Here is a 20,178-nt window from a genome sequence, read left to right as displayed (position 1 = left end):
TACTTCAATGGCTCCTAGTACAATCCTCCTCTCAAAAGCTCTTAATATTCATAAAATGAATTTTGAATCCATCAAGTACAAATTCTAACTTCTTATTTATAGACTCCTAAAGATAATTACTTTAATTAGGCGCGCGCACACACACACACACTATATATATATATATATATATATCTATTCTAATATGATCTATAAAGATAATTTTTCTTAATTAAGATTACGATGGTCATGGTGATATTCACCACGATCATTATCGGAATCCTGACGTCGAAACTTGAGTTATTATGAAATGACAAAGACCCTCATGATTGATCGTGATCTTCTTGGATGACCATGACTGTGATCAATGTACCATGACCGTTATCAAGTAAAAATAACATCAAATCTTCATAAAATGATGTATTCTTCAATTTTTTCACTTGATTGAATGATTATATTTTTGCAAAGTAAAAAATTAAAGTCCAAATGTAAATTTTGTAAAAAAAAAATACATAAAATAACATAAAAATTCATATAAAATATCACTCAAATTATAATTTATCATTCCCTTTTTTTATAAGATTGGATATAAACATATAGATAATTATGGATAACTATATTTTCCAATTCAACGGATGAAACAATGATAAGAAATTAGACGTGATTTGATCTAATCCAGCCTAAGAGCTAATGATGAAGATGGCTACTGACTATCCCTTGCCTAGTATAAATGGGGGAAGGAGTCATCAAAGTTGCTATCACAAAACAGTTATTGACAAGCTGAAATCATGGGAATACACTCATTACATGAAAATAATTATTTTGCACATTCCCCCACAATTACATATGCTTAAAAAAAATGATATTCATTACATAACTCGTTGGAAGCTCTCCAAGATCAACATTAACTTAATTGATTGAATGATTAATTATGACATGAGGCTATTGGGTGGTCTGTCATCTCAAGCTTTTCGAAGGAACGTGACTGGAAGGTCGAGGTCCACAAGAATGGCGTGAGTGAGCATCCTCCATTTTTTTATTTTAAACTAGTTAAAAATACACAGTTGAATCTCCTTGTTAAAAATAACTTGAAATTCTAAATAATATTAGTGTCTTATTAATTTCTTAACTAACATTTCTCCTTTTCTATGCTTGCCCCAGCTTATAGTCTTGCTACATTGCCAGGATACGTACCCTGATGTGTTGGACTAATGTAATAGTTGAGAAAAAATATAAGAGATAAAAATCTTAGTTTTTTTTATAGGGTTTAGGGTTTAAGGTAACATGAAAAAATTAAAACATATATGTATATAAGGAATTAATTTAAAATAATGGAACAATTTTAAGCATCTCCATATATGTGTGTGTTAAAATATTGCAAGCATGTAACTTATTAAAACATTTCTTCTGAAAAACTGTAGGAATATGTGTGTGTAACCAAATTCGTAATGCTACGTACATTTTAAACCACGGCTTTGTATAGAGTTTTCCTTGAATAATTTTCTCTTAATAAAATAATTAATACTTACACATTTTCTTTTTAATACACTCTCCTTACTTTTTACTTTAACAAAAAAAAAGTGTGTAGAAAAAAAATGGCGTGTAAGAAATTCTGTTCATCAATATATATTATCCGATTTAGATTGTGGTTTATTAATTAATTGGTTAGCCAGAAAAATAATGATGATAACATGCAAATGTCTGTCTGTCAATATAAAATAAATTTTTAACTTCTCCTTTCTCTTGATTAATTTCAGTCTTGCTTTCTCAAATGATGTTGTGAACTTTACAACTATACAAATAAAGCTCTAAGCGATAAAAGATTTGTCACGTTGATGAGTTGTTGACTGTTGAGATAAAACTGTATGCATTGTTTTTTATTTCTCACCAAGATCGTGACAAAATATGAATTAGGTTCCTATTATCCTATACTCCTTATTATTTACTTGCGAGAATTAATATTGAAGTGTACAAATATGCATGTATTGGAAGCACAATGAACTTCAAAACCACAAAACAAATATATTTTTTATGAAGTTTCCATAGTTAGGCCATAAGATTTTCATGTACAATACTATTCAAATATTAAATTATAGTTATTTGCTTTTGATGCTCCTACACTGTCGGTCTTCTGTTATGATGAAGTATCTTATTCTCTGAGAACATATTTCAAGATACCAAGCTGAGATGGATGGTACTTGACCTTCAGCTATGATATTTATTTTATCAAAAGAAAAAAATGTATGTTGAAACACTAATATCACAAGATTAGCAAAATCATAACCTGCATTAATGCATTTAGTATATATAATATATCACTATATATCAACTAATCAGTATACAATTACAAGCAAGTTATTCTGCAGCAGGATACAAACTAACGTGATAACAGTCGACCAAACTAGTCTTGGAATTCAAAGATGAAAATAATAAACCAAGCCAACAAACATTTTAAAATGTACAGTAACTCTAGAAGACATTTCCTAAATGTTGACCCCCACGCATTAATTTTTATACTTCATATATGCATCCCTTGTATATGGTTTTGACTAGGCTAGCTTTGCCCAGAGCTATGTGCAGGTACGAAACTAAAAAACGCTTGAAAATCATAAACCACATTTTGATTAAACTTGTGGTGCAGCGGGGGGAGAGGGAGTGGTAATAGCTGCAGGCTCAATTCTACGCAGCATGAACCCTACTCCCCTGCTTGAACCATCTTCATCATCATGGTATGCATAAGCAAACCCACCATGCCTCGTCAAATCCATCCCCGCAGTCTCATCATCCCTCGAAATTCTCAACAGTTTCATCTTATGAAGCCCATAGAACAACGGCGCCATGGTCGCCGTAACCCACCCGCACACCACCAATATCTGAATCACCTGCGCCGCCAGCAGCCTCCCTCCGCCACCCATCAAAGCCCCGAACGGCCTTCCACCACGGTAAATCTCCTCCACGTACTCTTTCTTCGCAAACAATCCCGTGAAGAAAACCCCCCACGCTCCGCACCCGCCGTGAAGCTGCGCCGCCTCCAACGGATCATCGTACTCTACCTTCGCGGCAAGCTTATTAAGCCCAATCAAAACCCACGCCGCCACAAACCCACACACAATCGCGGCCCACGGTTCCACAACGGCACAGCCCGATGTAATGGCAGCGAACCCGCCAAGCAGGCCGTTACACACGTCAATCACGTTCCAGTGGCCAGCCAATAACCGCTTGCTGAACAACGTCGTCAGAGCCGCAGTGCTCCCAGCCAATGTCGTCGTGACAGCTGTCCTCCCTATAGCGCTCCATTGACCATAATACCCTCCACTTCCATACCCCTTGGCTATTGTCAGAAACGAACCAGGGTTGAAGCCGTACCAGCCGAACCATAACAAAAACGTACCAAGCACAACTAAAGACGCGCTGTGGCCACGTAAAGCAACCGACCGGCCCGAACGGTCGAACCGGCCGATTCTCGGGCCTTCAATTAAAGCCCCCCACAGGCCCGCTATCCCGCCAACCATGTGAACAACGCCTGAGCCCGCGAAGTCGATGACTCCAGACCCGAATAAAACATTTCCGTCAATACGAGTCGCGCTGGCCCAACCGTCTGAGGACCAGAACCAATGCGAAACGATGGGGTAAACGAAACCGGTTAAGAAAGAAGAGTAGATAAGGTAAGCCACGAACTGTGTTCTCTCGGCGATGGAGCCGCTGGTGATTCCTGCGGCGGCGATGGCGAAGGCCCACTGGTAGAGGAAGAAGCTGCCGAAGGGAGAGATGGTGATTCCTGCGTCGGCGATGGCTAAGACCAACTGGTGGAGGAAGAAGCTGGAGATAGAGGAGCCCATCGGGTAATCTCGTAGGCCGAAGTTTTGGCGGCCGATGAAGCCGTTGGAGCGGCCGCCGAAGGCGAATGCAAAGCCGAATAGGTAGTAGGAGAGACCGCCGGCGGCGGCGTCGAGGACGTTGGTGAGCATGATGTTCATGGTGTTTTTGGCTCTGACGGAGCCGGCGCAGAGCATGGCGAAGCCGAGCTGCATGGCGAAGACAAGATACGCTGAAAACAGAAGGTAGGTGTTGTCGACGGCGTAGGTTGTTTCGGCGAGCTTTCTAGAAATGGAATCGAATTGTGCGCAGAGGTAGTTGGCGGCGGCGGTGTCGTTGATGAGTGGGGCAAGGTCGTTGGCGGAGCAAGAGAGAGAAGCCATGCTTTGGCTGTTAGAGTGAGACAAGAGTATGGAGAAGAACTGATGGCGGCAATGATTTAATATATATACTTAGAATTGATGAGGGCCACTTGCTGTTATTTTATCTCTTTGGAGTTCAGCTATTAGGGTTAGTGGTTTTGAGAGCTGCAGAGGAAATCTTTCAATTATAAATCACATGCGCGAATAAATCCTCCTCAAATATTGTGTTGGAATCCTACAGATTGAGTTCGGGATTCGTTGGCTCCTCCTCAACCCTACGCATTTAGATATCTTTCCTCTCCTTTTTTCTGGCTCACTCACTCTGCTACAACTCTTCTTCTTTGCCTTTCTTAGTCTTTGACAGTGAAATTATATATATTTCAATGGATGATAATTTTTTATTTTTTAAAATAAAAAATATTATAAATTTAATGTTTCGCTGCTTTGTTTGTTTTTATAAATATCAGATAACTCTCTAAACGTCAAACATATATATTTTTAAACATTATGGTGAGTACATTAGTTAACAAATCAATAAATAAATTTTGTATCAAATTTTTTCATGGAGTTGGCTGCGTAAATATTATGTTTCTTATGAAACATTTTCACTTTTATTTCTTAAATAGTAATATATATGTAAGATACGAAAAGGATATAATTGAAAAATAATTAATATTATCTTAGTCTTTTAAATTAAAAATTAAAAGTGGATAAGTAAAATAAATAAATAAACAGATAGAGAATATACCTTACATTACAACCATTTTAGCTAAACTAATATATATATATATATATATATATATATATATATATATGTTATTAATTGTTATATATATCAAATAAGTATTATATGTTCAGTATATTAATGTTAATTAAGCTTTGGATGGTTGATTTTTAGAAAACTGAACACACTATATGTTTGTGTAATAATAAAAAGTGTTTTACCTACATTTCAAAATCCATTCTTTCTCCTTATAGCATTATACTTTATTTCTTCTAAAACTCTCTCCTTAATTAAGCTTTCAATTTAACTAATAGTTTTAAATTTAAACTTTAAATATACAGTTTGAGATTAAATATTTAAAAAAATTGTCACCTGTAATAAAGATATTTTAAGTCGAACAATATTATTCTGGTGAAAGATATTTGCCGCCTCGTACTAAACAAAGCTTCTAGATACACCCATCCTTATTAATATTCTCTCAACAATTTCATATCACAGTTCTGAGACAGCAATAATCTATTGGGAAATAACCAAAGTCCCACATCGACTGCCTCAATCCTTGGAGTGCGGCTTATATATCTGTTGGGCAACTTCACTTAATGCCAATTGGTTTTAAGATGAAATCTAACATGATATCAGAGCAGGTTCTGACCTTGGGACCTCATCTTCGTTTCCGTTGCGACACGCACCAAGCCCAATAAGGGTTGGGCGTGAAGGGGATCCTTGGAGTGCGGGTTGGGCGTGAAGGGGATCCTTGGAGTGCGGCTTATATATTTGTTGGGCAACTTCACTTAATGTCAATTGGTTTTAAGATGAAATCTAATATAATCTTTGAGACCCCTTAACAAGCCAAAGCCATGTTGATAGGTGCATGGAGACTTACTAGCCGAATATTAACCCCATGTCCCTTAAATTTTATATATATTCCGATATTTAAGCAGGTTGATCTCCATATTCACACTAGATGTAATTATTATTAATTTATTTTGGTTAAGGAAAAATTAGGATTTCAGGATAATTACCCCAATCGAAATAGTGCAATATCATAATATTAAACAAATTCAAACTCCCATCATGTATATATATTATGAACAAAAATAACAAGAGTTTAACCCTGAGACTCAAAATGATCATATAAAATCGTTTTATATATATATTATCATTTAATTATAAATTATTAATTTTATGATTTTTAAGATAATTTTATAAAAATCAATAATTTATCATAATTTTGGGTCAAAGACTACCGATTTTCTATATATATCAGTTAGCTTCTATTAACTGAAAAAAACATAAATCTACTTTAAAAGAAAACTTTAAAATATTTATCATATCTAAAAAAAGTAAATTATTATTAATTTATTACTTAAAATTTACTTTTTGTTATTTATGTATATTTGTTATGTTTCAATATAATCTAAGTTAGTTTCATTAAGTTAAGTGATAATGTAACAAACAAAATATCATATTATCAATTAAGTTGAAGTTATATTATTATTTATTATTTAATTTATTTTAAAAATTTAATTATTATATTTTATTAACTAATAAAATTAAAAAATAAATAAAAGTCACGTTTTTTTTTTCTTTTTTTTTCTCATTATTTTCCCATTTGACCCTAATTCTCTCTTCTCTCTCATCACACAAACTAAGTTACCGTTCCCAACTAAACCTTTAGGCCACCTTCATCCTTTTCTACCCTTCATCTTAAAATTCCAAGAGTTAAAACAACAGAACAGAGAAGGCAAAGCACAAAAAAAAACCAAAACAAAAAAAATTTCATAATGTATAAAGTTTCTCAGATCTGAGAATCAATACAAAATCAAAAACAAAAATGTACAACACGAGTCTTCAATAAACAAATCTGTATTTGAATAAAAAGAAAATCGAAACTTGAACCAAAGTGAAACCCGCAGCACCCACCAATGTGGCAAAACCAAAGGCCAACAAAACGAAAGCACCACGAACCACCGCAACATCACCACGATCCACAATGAAACTCACCGCAATGCGAAACCACCGCGAACCTCCGAGGAATCTCACTGCCGCGTTCGCGCTCAGATCACTCTGTTGTTGGGTCTGTTATTCATGAAGATTCATCTAACAACTCCGCAGACACCTTAAACGACGACGTCGTTGAAGCCGTCATGACAAAGATGGAGACCCAGCTCTAGCACCTCTTCGACCGCCTTCATGCGCCACCGACGTTCGTCATCAGCAACACGTTTCTCTTCTGGGTCGTCGCCGTCGGGAAACACGGGCACGAGTGCACCATAAAAATTAGGGTTATTAGAAAAAACGAACGTTTTTGTGAAATTGAGGCAAAAGGGTGAAATGGGTCAACCTTGGAAGTTCAATTTGAGGAAGCATCGGAGGAGTCTGAGATTTTGGGGTTGGGAGGAACAACAGTGTCGTCTTCTTAGATCTGAGGCTTAGATCTGAGTTTTCTGAGAACGAAGAAACCGGAGAGCGTTGTCTGCACCAAACCCTACCTGGTCGCGCAGGTGACGTGGCTCGAGGACCGCCCTTCTCCTTCCACCGTTAACGGCGACGGCACCGTTTACATGGCATCCGCGGATGGGAGGATTAAGGTTTGGAGGACGGAAGGCGAGGCGAAAGGACACAAGTTTGACGGAGGTGGTGGCGCGGTTGGACGGTGGTGAGAAGTTGTTTTCCATTAAAAAATAAAGAATTGAATTTTTTAAATAGTTTAAATAATAAAAAATAATATATGGGTAATTAGGTTTGATTTTAACAGAATAAAATTAATTATAATTAATATCAAAAATAAATTTTAGATAATAAATTAAAAATAACCTATGGAAAATATATTTTAAAAAAAGTAATAAAAATATAAAATAGGACACTGTCAATAATATAAACGCGGGTAAGATCACCAATGAGTCAATATTTCGCACAACTCGTTATGCTTTGCATGATAACTCTTTTGTTTTGTTATATTTTTAACTATAAGCAATCATCTATCAATTGTTCAATTGTAAGTATTCAAATAGTAAGTTATATATGACCCAGTATAAATAGATGCGGACAGTCAATGAAAAACATTATAATTTGTTCTGGATCATATATATAGTTTAACTAACTTAAAAGATCCAGCTCAAATGTAATATCCATTGGCACAAAAATTTAGTTTAACAGATAATAACCAATTAAATAACAGTATAATTAATGAATTAACTATCATCCTAAATGATTAATCTTACTCGTGATAAAGAAGCTTCCAGATCTTGTATATATTTTAAATTTTGCATACATCTTAAAAAGAAAGCAGAAACAAGAGAGATTAGTATCAAATGTGAACTACACCCATTGGGTCAGCCAATATAAAAGGGGTTAACTGAGTTGGGCAAACAATCCTATTGACAAAGGCATTTTCATGCATTGCACCGTATTTGACAAGCCAGTTCGCGCATGCATTATCTTCACGAAGAGTATGCCTATAAGAGATCGTCCACTGCAAATTCATGATAATTAAGACCGATCGTGAATATGTTGAATCAAGCTGGCAGAAAGGAATTTTGTCCATACAACCTTCAATTATCTAACAGAAATAAATTACTAGTGTATAGATATAGGAAATGGTGAAAGGAATTTTTTTTTTACCCAAAAGTTTAAGGAAAAAATATTGACCGATTTCAGTATAAATAATATATCACGATTAAAAGACAACTTCTATGAGTTTTTAAAATGTAATTTGACTTTAAAAGATTACATGATATCAAATATAAATCGTCTATATATGATTATATAGACAAAATTTATTCTTCTCACTCTTGTTTATATGAAGTTATAATATTTATACTAAAATATCAATTTTCTTGATAAAAATTACTATATATTATTAAAAACAAGTAAAATAACAATCATCCTCTTCTGTTGGTAGTTTTCTTAATAATGAGTCAATGAGATTATTTTAGAACTCAATTATCATTCGCATAAATAACTGTTTTGTTGTCCTAATCCAGCTGATAGCTTTGCTCGAGGGTGAAATCAGTCAGTACAATTATCTATTGATGCCAAATCCATTATGCTGCTACTGTTCATTTTTTTAACGTACTAGTGGCAAAGAAGAGAACATTTAAATTCAGTTCTAATTATGTAGCTACAATTAATACACAGCTGCTAGGGGTATTCATGGACGTGTTTATATATTCTTATTCTTATTTGATCTAAAATTTTGACAAAAATCATTTATTTGAATCAAATTTAATCTATAAATTAAATAAGACTGGGTTTGCTTAATTTGTTTTATAGTATATATTTCAAAATAAATAATTTTTGTATTAATATAATATCATGTTATGTAAAATAATATCCATTAAGTTAATTTTTGTTTTACAGAAAAATATCCATTAAGTTAGTAAATCTTATTATTACTGTATAATTGTTAAAAAACATGCAAAGCAAGCTACTTCCGGAACCTTCAGATCGTAGACACAGATAACAGTTTGAGTTCTGTGCAGAGCATCTCAACCTTGGCCGAAAACACAAACTGTTACGACATCAAGAGCTACTACAGCAACGAATGGGGCACTTACTTCTACTATGGTGGGCCTGGGAACAATCCTCAGTGCCCCTGATTATAAACTATATACAACGTATATATATCAATGTACTTCAGTTTCAAACAATCCTTCTACTCTAAATGTTTCATTCTTTAATTGTACGTAATTATAGAATTAATATTGTGCTATATATTTCCATTCTTGTTTCTACCACTTCCACTGTTTTGTTTGTTTCGATCGATGAAAGGGCCGGAAAAGGAAATTTTGAGTTGTAGTCAACAATAAATAAGGAATTTGCATATATATGAATGCAAAAAAACACGATTGGAAATTGCTAGTTTTGACCGGCTAAATATGATGTCTGAAATTTTACGCATATCGATTTCTTTTTATTCTCATAATTTTTTCTTAAGAGAGAGTGATATTAGACAAACTTTGCATTAGTATTATACACCAAAAAATTTAGAAAAAACCCCAATAATATTTTGTGCAAAAAAAAATTGCATTATACACCAAAATTTTTAGAAAAAAAAAACCCAATAATTTTTTTGTTCACTTAAATTATATTATTTAAGGGATATTGTATTGAACGAAGAATGCTTCTTTTGAACATTCTTCTGGGTAAAATTTATATGTGAGTCACGAATAGAGTGTGTGATTAACATTATTTGTAGATCATGCCACACCTACTGGTAACATGTGAAACGGTAGCAACAAAGTATGGATGAAATTGTTCTTTATTTAATGAATATCATTTATTAATTAGTGAAACTTATACAATTTTTTCAAGTATTAAAAAGATTGTTAAAAAGAATAGATTGAGTAATTAATAGGTTATTAAAATACATCTATACATTCAGGTGTTTTTTTCTTTTTTCCTGCACTCTTGAAATTGCTTCCAGCACTTTCCATTAACAATTCAGGAAATGCATAAAGCAATTTGCTGATTGATTACCGTCAGGGAGATTGAGAGCTCGCGGAATGGACAAGAAAATACCCATTAATGGAGAAGAAAATACCCATTAACAAGTTTGTTGAATTTTCATCATTTCTTATATTAATTTAACACAGCATTCTCTTGAAGATCACTCAACGTGTATGTCAATATATATATATATTGTATAAGTGTTATGCAAAATTCATTATTAAATTAAATTTTTTTATAACATTTTAAATTAATCTAATCTTTTACTTCACTAACATATTCCTTGGAATACATGAAAATAAAAATTTATTTAATTATATTCCTAGTAATTATTAGTTTAAATACATATTCGTTGAGGCCTTGAGGGTAAGTGTATCCTATGAAGTAACAACTCTAGACTCAAAAGTTAGGATATCATATCCTAGAGATTATTTATATTTTCAAATAATCTAAATCATATAAACTAAATAATTTTGAGTTTTTATCTTGAGTTGGAGATTACTTGTGTTTACAGTCAAGAAAATAAAAAAATAAAGACAAGCAACAGATAAGAAATATGTATGAATAAAAGTGACTTAATTATGATTTTACATGTATCATTTTTCCTAATTCATATTTTAATTAAGAATTCCTAGTTGCCTATTAACTATCTTATCTATTATTTTAATTATTAGCATATATGGTCAAGGTCTCAGAATACTCTTCCCCCTAAATCAATCTTACATTGTTCAGATTTAACTTAGGGTTAAGAATGAATAACAGATAAGTTTGTAAAAAGGAGATTCATGTCGTGAGTTTGGTCATTCAAGCTTTATAAACTCTATCATTCTATAAGTCAATTAATTATGAGAAGATAGTAAAAAATACACAATTAACTAATAATTAGAGTGACCAATTCTAATATGGAAGTGAAAATGATAGAAAGATACAATTAATTGAATAACATCGAAGAACTTTATTAAAAAAATAAGAATTAGAATACATGAATACAACTACATCACAATCCAAGTTCTAAGAGGTTTAACCAACCATAGCCATAGAATAACGAAACAATATACAATATTGCATTATAAAAATAAAAGAGATAAAAAAATCCTTATATATTCATACTTCAATGGCTCCTAGTACAATCCTCCTCTCAAAAGCTCTTAATATTCATAAAATGAATTTTGAATCCATCAAGTACAAATTCTAACTTCTTATTTATAGACTCCTAAAGATAATTACTTTAATTAGGCGCGCGCGCACACACACACACACACACTATATATATATATATATATATATATATATATATATATATATATATATATATATATATATATATATATATTCTAATATGATCTATAAAGATAATTTTTCTTAATTAAGATTACGATGGTCATGGTGATATTCACCACGATCATTATCGGAATCCTGACGTCGAAACTTGAGTTATTATGAAATGACAAAGACCCTCATGATTGATCGTGATCTTCTTGGATGACCATGACTGTGATCAATGTACCATGACCGTTATCAAGTAAAAATAACATCAAATCTTCATGAAATGATGTATTCTTCAATTTTTTCACTTGATTGAATGATTATATTTTTGCAAAGTAAAAAATTAAAGTCCAAATGTAAATTTTGTAAAAAAAAAATACATAAAATAACATAAAAATTCATATAAAATATCACTCAAATTATAATTTATCATTCCCTTTTTTTATAAGATTGGATATAAACATATAGATAATTATGGATAACTATATTTCCCAATTCAACGGATGAAACAATGATAAGAAATTAGACGTGATTTGATCTAATCCAGCCTAAGAGCTAATGATGAAGATGGCTACTGACTATCCCTTGCCTAGTATAAATGGGGGAAGGAGTCATCAAAGTTGCTATCACAAAACAGTTATTGACAAGCTGAAATCATGGGAATACACTCATTACATGAAAATAATTATTTTGCACATTCCCCCACAATTACATATGCTTAAAAAAAATGATATTCATTACATAACTCGTTGGAAGCTCTCCAAGATCAACATTAACTTAATTGATTGAATGATTAATTATGACATGAGGCTACTGGGTGGTCTGTCATCTCAAGCTTTTCGAAGGAACTTGACTGGAAGGTCGAGGTCCACAAGAATGGCGTGAGTGAGCATCCTAGCCAGGAAGCATCTTTTGGAAAGGGTTAGAGAGATCGAAAACAGGAAGATAAAGGGAATTTTGAGGGCACAAAATTAAACTTGCTAAATTGAAGATAATTGAAAAAATCTCAACTTTATATGTTCATGTCACAGACATCCCCAACAACATGAAGTAGAGAAAATATAAAAGGAAGAAAATTCCCTCTCGACAAAAAATAAAAATATGGAATTTTTGCCTAACAAAACAGAAATTAGTACATTTTTTTTGGTGGGGTGAACCCAACCGATGCAGCCTCTTCTTTTGCTGGTGCCTCTATGGTGTCGTCATCAGGGGCTACTGCTTTGATTATTCTGGAGAACTTGAGGGGCTTCGAGCGGGAGAAGGAGAGGCACGGCGTTACACGAGACTGAGTAGGGTTTTATTGAAAATATATATATTAAAACAACGACGTGTTTATGATAGGACTGTCTTAAATCATCTTTCATTTAATTTCAAAAATGCCACTAGACCGTGCTTTCTAAGACGTCTTTAATGCAACCGTCGTAGAGTTCATTCCAGAAATGCTTATATTTACGGTAATGCCACTGCATTATTAATTAAAGCGGTTTTCTCACGACCGTCGTAGAAGGGACGTCGTAAAAAACCTATTTTTTAGTAGTGACTCTTCCCCTTAAATCAATCTTACATTGTTCAGATCTAACCTAAGGTTAAGAATGAATAACAGATAAGTTTGTAAAAAGGAGATTCATGTAGTCAGCTTGATCATGCAAGCTTTATGAACTCTATTCCTTCTATAAGTCAATTAATTATGAGAAAATGGTAAAAGATACACAATTAACTAACAATTAGAGTGACCAATTCTAATATAGAAGTGAAAATGATAGAAAGATACAATTAATTGAATAACATCGAAGAACTTTATTAAAAATAAGAATTAGAATACATGGATACAACTACATCACAATCCAAGTTCTAAGAGGTTTAACCAACCATAGTCATAAAATAACTAAGCAATATACAATATTGCATTATAAAAATAAAAGAGATAAAAAAATCCTTATATATTCATACTTCAATGGCTCCTGGTACAATTCTCCTCTCAAAACTCTTAATATTCATAAAATGAATTTTGAATCCATCAAGTACAAATTCCAACTTTTTATTTATAGACTCCTAAAGATAATTACTTTAATTAGGCGCACACTATATATATATATATATTCTAATATGATCTATAAAGATAATTTTTCTTAATTAAGATTATGATGGTCATGGTGATATTCACCACGATCATTATATTGGAATCCTGACGTCGAAGCTTGAGTTATTATGAAATGACAAAGACCCTCATGATTGATCGTGATCTTCTTGGATGACCATGACTGTGGTCAATGTACCATGACCGTTATCAAGTAAAAATAGCATCAAATTTTCATGAAATTATGTATTTTTCAATTTTTTCACTTGATTGAATGATTATATTTTTGCAAAGTAAAAAATTAAAGTCCAAATGTAAATTTTGTAAAAAAAAAAAAAAACATAAAATAACATAAAAATTCATATAAAATATCACTCAAATTATAATTTATCATTCCCTTTTTTTATAAGATTGGATATAAACATATAGATAATTATGGATAACTATATTTCCCAATTCAACGGATGAAACAATGATAAGAAATATTAGAGGTGATTTGATCTATTCCAGCCTAAGAGCTAATGATGAAGATGGCTACTGACTATCCCTTGCCTAGTATAAATGGGGGAAGGAGTCATCAAAGTTGCTATCACAAAACAGTTATTGACAAGCTGAAATCATGGGAATACACTCATTACATGAAAATAATTATTTTGCACATTCCCCCACAATTACATATGCTTAAAAAAAATGATATTCATTACATAACTCGTTGGAAGCTCTCCAAGATCAACATTAACTTAATTGATTGAATGATTAATTATGACATGAGGCTATTGGGTGGTCTGTCATCTCAAGCTTTTCGAAGGAACTTGACTGGAAGGTCGAGGTCCACAAGAATGGCGTGAGTGAGCATCCTCCATTTTTTTTATTTTAAACTAGTTAAAAATACACAGTTGAATCTCCTTGTTAAAAATAACTTGAAATTCTAAATAATATTAGTGTCTTATTAATTTCTTAACTAACATTTCTCCTTTTCTATGCTTGCCCCAGCTTATAGTCTTGCTACATTGCCTGGATACGTACCCTGATGTGTTGGACTAATGTACTAGTTGAGAAAAAATATAAGAGATAAAAATCTTAGTTTTTTTTTATAGGGTTTAGGGTTTAAGGTAACATGAAAAAATTAAAACATATATGTATATAAGGAATTAATTTAAGCATCTATACAAAGCCGTGGTTTAAGCATGTAACTTATTAAAACATTGCTTCTGAAAAACTGTAGGAATATGTGTGTGTGTAACCTAATTCATAATGCTACGTACATTTTAAACCACGGCTTTGCATAGAGTTTTCCTTGAATAATTTTCTCTTAATAAAATAATTAATACTTACACATTTAATTTCTTTTTAATACACTCTCCTTACTTTTTACTTTAACAAAAAAAAAGTGTGTAGAAAAAAAATGGCGTGTAAGAAATTCTGTTCATCAATATATATTATCCGATTTAGATTGTGGTTTATTAATTAATTGGTTAACCAGAAAAATAATGATGATAACATGCAAATGTCTGTCTGTCAATATAAAATAAATTTTTAACTTCTCCTTTCTCTTGATTAATTTCAGTCTTGCTTTCTCAAATGATGTTGTGAACTTTACAACTATACAAATAAAGCTCTAAGCGATAAAAGATTTGTCACGTTGATGAGTTGTTGACTGTTGAGATAAAACTGTATGCATTGTTTTTTATTTCTCACCAAGATCGTGACAAAATATGAATTAGGTTCCTATTATCCTATAGTCCTTATTATTTACTTGCGAGAATTAATATTGAAGTGTACAAATATGCATGTATTGGAAGCACAATGAACTTCAAAACCACAAAACAAATATATTTTTTATGAAGTTTCCATAGTTAGGCCATAAGATTTTCATGTACAATACTATTCAAATATTAAATTATAGTTATTTGCTTTTGATGCTCCTACACTGTCGGTCTTCTGTTATGATGAAGTATCTTATTCTCTGAGAACATATTTCAAGATACCAAGCTGAGATGGATGGTACTTGACCTTCAGCTATGATATTTATTTTATCAAAAGAAAAAAATGTATGTTGAAACACTAATATCACAAGATTAGCAAAATCATAACCTGCATTAATGCATTTAGTATATATAATATATCACTATATATCAACTAATCAGTATACAATTACAAGCAAGTTATTCTGCAGCAGGATACAAACTAACGTGACAACAGTCGACCAAACTAGTCTTGGAATTCAAAGATGAAAATAATAAACCAAGCCAACAAACATTTTAAAATGTACAGTAACTCTAGAAGACATTTCCTAAATGTTGACCCCCACACATTAATTTTTATACTTCATATATGCATCCCTGGTGTCTTGCTTGTATATGGTTTTGACTAGGCTAGCTTTGCCCATAGCTATGTGCAGGTACGAAACTAAAAAACGCTTGAAAATCATAAACCACATTTTGATTAAACTTGTGGTGCAGCGGGGGGAGAGGGAGAGGTACCAGCAGGCTCAATTCTACGCAGCATGAACCCTACTCCCCTGCTTGAACCATCTTCATCATCATGGTATGCATAAGCAAACCCACCATGCCTCGTCAAATCCATCCCCGCAGTCTCATCATCCCTCGAAATTCTCAACAGTTTCATCTTATGAAGCCCATAGAACAACGGCGCCATGGTCGCCGTAACCCACCCGCACACCACCAATATCTGAATCACCTGCGCCGCCAGCAGCCTCCCTCCGCCACCCATCAAAGCCCCGAACGGCCTTCCACCACGGTAAATCTCCTCCACGTACTCTTTCTTCGCAAACAATCCCGTGAAGAAAACCCCCCACGCTCCGCACCCGCCGTGAAGCTGCGCCGCCTCCAACGGATCATCGTACTCTACCTTCGCGGCAAGCTTATTAAGCCCAATCAAAACCCACGCCGCCACAAACCCACACACAATCGCGGCCCACGGTTCCACAACGGCACAGCCCGATGTAATGGCAGCGAACCCGCCAAGCAGGCCGTTACACACGTCAATCACGTTCCAGTGGCCAGCCAATAACCGCTTGCTGAACAACGTCGTCAGAGCCGCAGTGCTCCCAGCCAATGTCGTCGTGACAGCTGTCCTCCCTATAGCGCTCCATTGACCATAATACCCTCCACTTCCATACCCCTTGGCTATTGTCAGAAACGAACCAGGGTTGAAGCCGTACCAGCCGAACCATAACAAAAACGTACCAAGCACAACTAAAGACGCGCTGTGGCCACGTAAAGCAACCGACCGGCCCGAACGGTCGAACCGGCCGATTCTCGGGCCTTCAATTAAAGCCCCCCACAGGCCCGCTATCCCGCCAACCATGTGAACAACGCCTGAGCCCGCGAAGTCGATGACTCCAGACCCGAATAAAACATTTCCGTCAATACGACTCGCGCTGGCCCAACCGTCTGGGGACCAGAACCAATGCGAAACGATGGGGTAAACGAAACCGGTTAAGAAAGAAGAGTAGATAAGGTAAGCCACGAACTGTGTTCTCTCGGCGATGGAGCCGCTGGTGATTCCTGCGGCGGCGATGGCGAAGGCCCACTGGTAGAGGAAGAAGCTGTAGTCGCCGTTGGGAGAGGAGTCCATCGGGTAATCTCCCATCGGGTAATCTCGTAGGCCGAAGAAGTGGCGGCCGATGAAGCCGTTGGAGGGGCCGCCGAAGGCGAATGCAAAACCGAATAGGTAGTAGGAGAGACCGCCGGCGGCGGCGTCGAGGACGTTGGTGAGCATGATGTTCATGGTGTTTTTGGCTCTGACGGAGCCGGCGCAGAGCATGGCGAAGCCGAGCTGCATGGCGAAGACAAGATACGCTGAAAACAGAAGGTAGGTGTTGTCGACGGCGTAGGTTGTTTCGGCGAGCTTTCTAGAAATGGAATCGAATTTGGCGCAGAGGTAGTTGGCGGCGGCGGTGTCGTTGAAGAGTGGGGCAAGGTCGTTGGCGGAGCAAGAGAGAGAAGCCATGCTTTGGCTGTTAGAGTGAGACAAGAGTATGGAGAAGAACTGATGGCGGCAATGATTTTATATATACTTAGAATTGATGAGGGCCACTTGCTGTTATTTTATCTCTTTGGAGTTCAGCTATTAGGGTTAGTGGTTTTGAGAGCTGCAGAGGGAATCTTTCAATTATAAATGACATGCGCGAATAAATCCTCCTCAAATATTGTGTTGGAATCCTACAGATTGAGTTCGGGATTCGTTGGCTCCTCCTCAACCCTACGCATTTAGATATCTTTCCTCTCCTTTTTTCTGGCTCACTCACTCCGCTACAACTCTTCTTCTTTGCCTTTCTTAGTCTTTGACAGTGAAATTATATATGTTTCAATGGATGATAATTTTTTATTTTTTAAAATAAAAAATATTATAAATTTAATGTTTCGCTGCTTTGTTTGTTTTTATAAATATCAGATAACTCTCTAAACGTCAAACATATATATTTTTAAACATTATGGTGAGTACATTAGTTAACAAATCAATAAATAAATTTTGTATCAAATTTTTTCATGGAGTTGGCTGCGTAAATATTATGTTTCTTATGAAACATTTTCACTTTTATTTCTTAAATAGTAATATATATGTAAGATACGAAAAGGATATAATTGAAAAATAATTAATATTATCTTAGTCTTTTAAATTAAAAATTAAAAGTGGATAAGTAAAATAAATAAATAAACAGATAGAGAATATACCTTACATTACAACCATTTTAGCTAAACTAATATATATATATATATATATATATATATATATATATATATATATATGTTATTAATTGTTATATATATCAAATAAGTATTATATGTTCAGTATATTAATGTTAATTAAGCTTTGGATGGTTCATTTTTAGAAAACTGAACACACTATATGTTTGTGTAATAATAAAAAGTGTTTTACCTACATTTCAAAATCCATTCTTTCTCCTTATAGCATTATACTTTATTTCTTCTAAAACTTTCTCCTGAATTAAGCTTTCAATTTAACTAATAGTTTTAAATTTAAACTTTAAATATACAGTTTGAGATTAAATATTTAAAGAAATTGTCACCTGTAATAAATATATTTTAAGTCGAACAATATTATTCTGGTGAAAGATATTTGCCGCCTCGTACTAAATAGAACTTCTAGATACACCCATCCTTATTAATATTCTCTCAACAATTTTATATCACAGTTTTGAGACAGCAATAATCTTTCTTAATCATTGCAAATTATGCTTGTTTCATTTTTCGTCCTTATAGCGTTTTAGAAAACATTTTTTTACTGTTCAAAGTATTATCTAAAGTGTTTTAAGGACTAAAAACAAAATAAACATAATTTGCAAGGACTAAAAACAAAAAATTAATTTTGTAAGGATGAAAAAGAATAAAAAAACACTAAATTGCAAGGACTAAAAAGGTATTTAAACCTAAGTTCAAACAATTTTACATCCAACATGTTAGCCAGGTTTGTAAAAGAAAATTAATACGTGTCTCACGCATGGGTCTTCGCATTTGGCTGTATACGTTTGTGATCCTCAACCATCATGCCAAGTAACTCAGCAACATCTTGTACTCTATAAGCCACACACAAACAAGTTTAATACAATCACATCACCTATTAGCAAATTTAACTCAATCCATGAAATAATCAATTTAAGAATTCCAATGGGAGGTTTCACAGCTATTTAAATGTCTAACCTGTCATAAGATTCAGCTCTAGTATAAGCTTGAATAACCTAATTGTATGTCTCTGTATCAGGCTTCATGTAATCTGTTATGTAACAAATTAAAGATAATTTACCTTGCATAGAATTAATAATGAAGAAAGAGAATTTAACAATTTAGAAAAGAGCATCCCACCTCCACAACACACAGAAACAAAAAAGAAGAAAGATACCATAAGAATTGAAACATAATTGTGAACCCAGTAAGAGTATAAGAAAAAGAAACGAGATTCCCTTAAAATGGTAAATGAAATCTTTATAAGTAAACAAATATAAGCATCAGAAAAAGAAGAAAGAGGAAGAGAAAGCAGATGTGGAGGGCAAACCTTCTCCATATTCCATGTTCTCAAATGTTGCAAAAGCTATTTCAGGTATTCTGCAGGTAGCCTAATGAATTTGTAAGATAATATTAAGAAAACATAATGCAAACAGAAGAAGATCACACAAGCTCATAATTTGCTTTAACAAAGCTAATTGAAATTTGATAAGTTTTAAAAAAACAACAACTCAGCATTGTTTGCCTGAAACCTGTAAAACTGAGGGTCCTTTTGATATGTACCAAGGTATAGCACATAATAAATACTTAAGTTACAGAACATTTTTTTTATCCTGTAGATTGTTTGTGAGACAATGGACAACACAATCAAAGCAAAATAATGTAAAATTTACTGCAAAACCCTTTTTAATAATATTAATTATCAAAAATGGTGGTAACGGTGGCGAAGTTTGTGCCAACGACAATGATGACAACAATCATGATTTTAAATTGCAGTCCGCAACCGCAATGTCA

General features: G+C 33.8%; 2 protein-coding genes and 1 long non-coding RNA gene across 3 annotated transcripts; all 3 read right to left on the bottom strand.

Annotated features, from left to right (window-relative positions):
• Nucleotides 1-2,255: 2,255 nt before the first annotated feature.
• Nucleotides 2,256-4,204, bottom strand: LOC114370988 (ammonium transporter 1 member 2-like). The gene has a single exon (XM_028328388.1). The coding sequence runs from the start codon at nt 4,176-4,178 to the stop codon at nt 2,604-2,606; it is 1,575 nt and encodes a 524-aa protein (XP_028184189.1). The 5' UTR covers nt 4,179-4,204; the 3' UTR covers nt 2,256-2,603.
• Nucleotides 4,205-15,753: 11,549 nt separating this feature from the next.
• On the bottom strand, nt 15,754-17,705 carry LOC114370989 (ammonium transporter 1 member 2-like). The gene has a single exon (XM_028328389.1). It carries the CDS (start codon nt 17,648-17,650, stop codon nt 16,121-16,123), a length of 1,530 nt encoding a protein of 509 aa, XP_028184190.1. The 5' UTR covers nt 17,651-17,705; the 3' UTR covers nt 15,754-16,120.
• Nucleotides 17,706-19,159: 1,454 nt separating this feature from the next.
• LOC114370326 lies at nt 19,160-19,770 on the bottom strand. The gene is made up of 3 exons (XR_003657817.1): nt 19,715-19,770; nt 19,363-19,435; nt 19,160-19,238 (listed from the first exon to the last, which is right to left on the bottom strand). It is a non-coding gene; the product is annotated as an uncharacterized LOC114370326 (long non-coding RNA).
• Between the last annotated feature and the right edge of the window lie 408 nt (nt 19,771-20,178).

This window comes from Glycine soja, chromosome 10 (genome assembly GCF_004193775.1).
Source record: "Glycine soja cultivar W05 chromosome 10, ASM419377v2, whole genome shotgun sequence".
Classification (NCBI taxonomy): domain Eukaryota; kingdom Viridiplantae; phylum Streptophyta; class Magnoliopsida; order Fabales; family Fabaceae; genus Glycine; species Glycine soja.
This window is presented reverse-complemented; position numbering and strand designations above follow the sequence as displayed.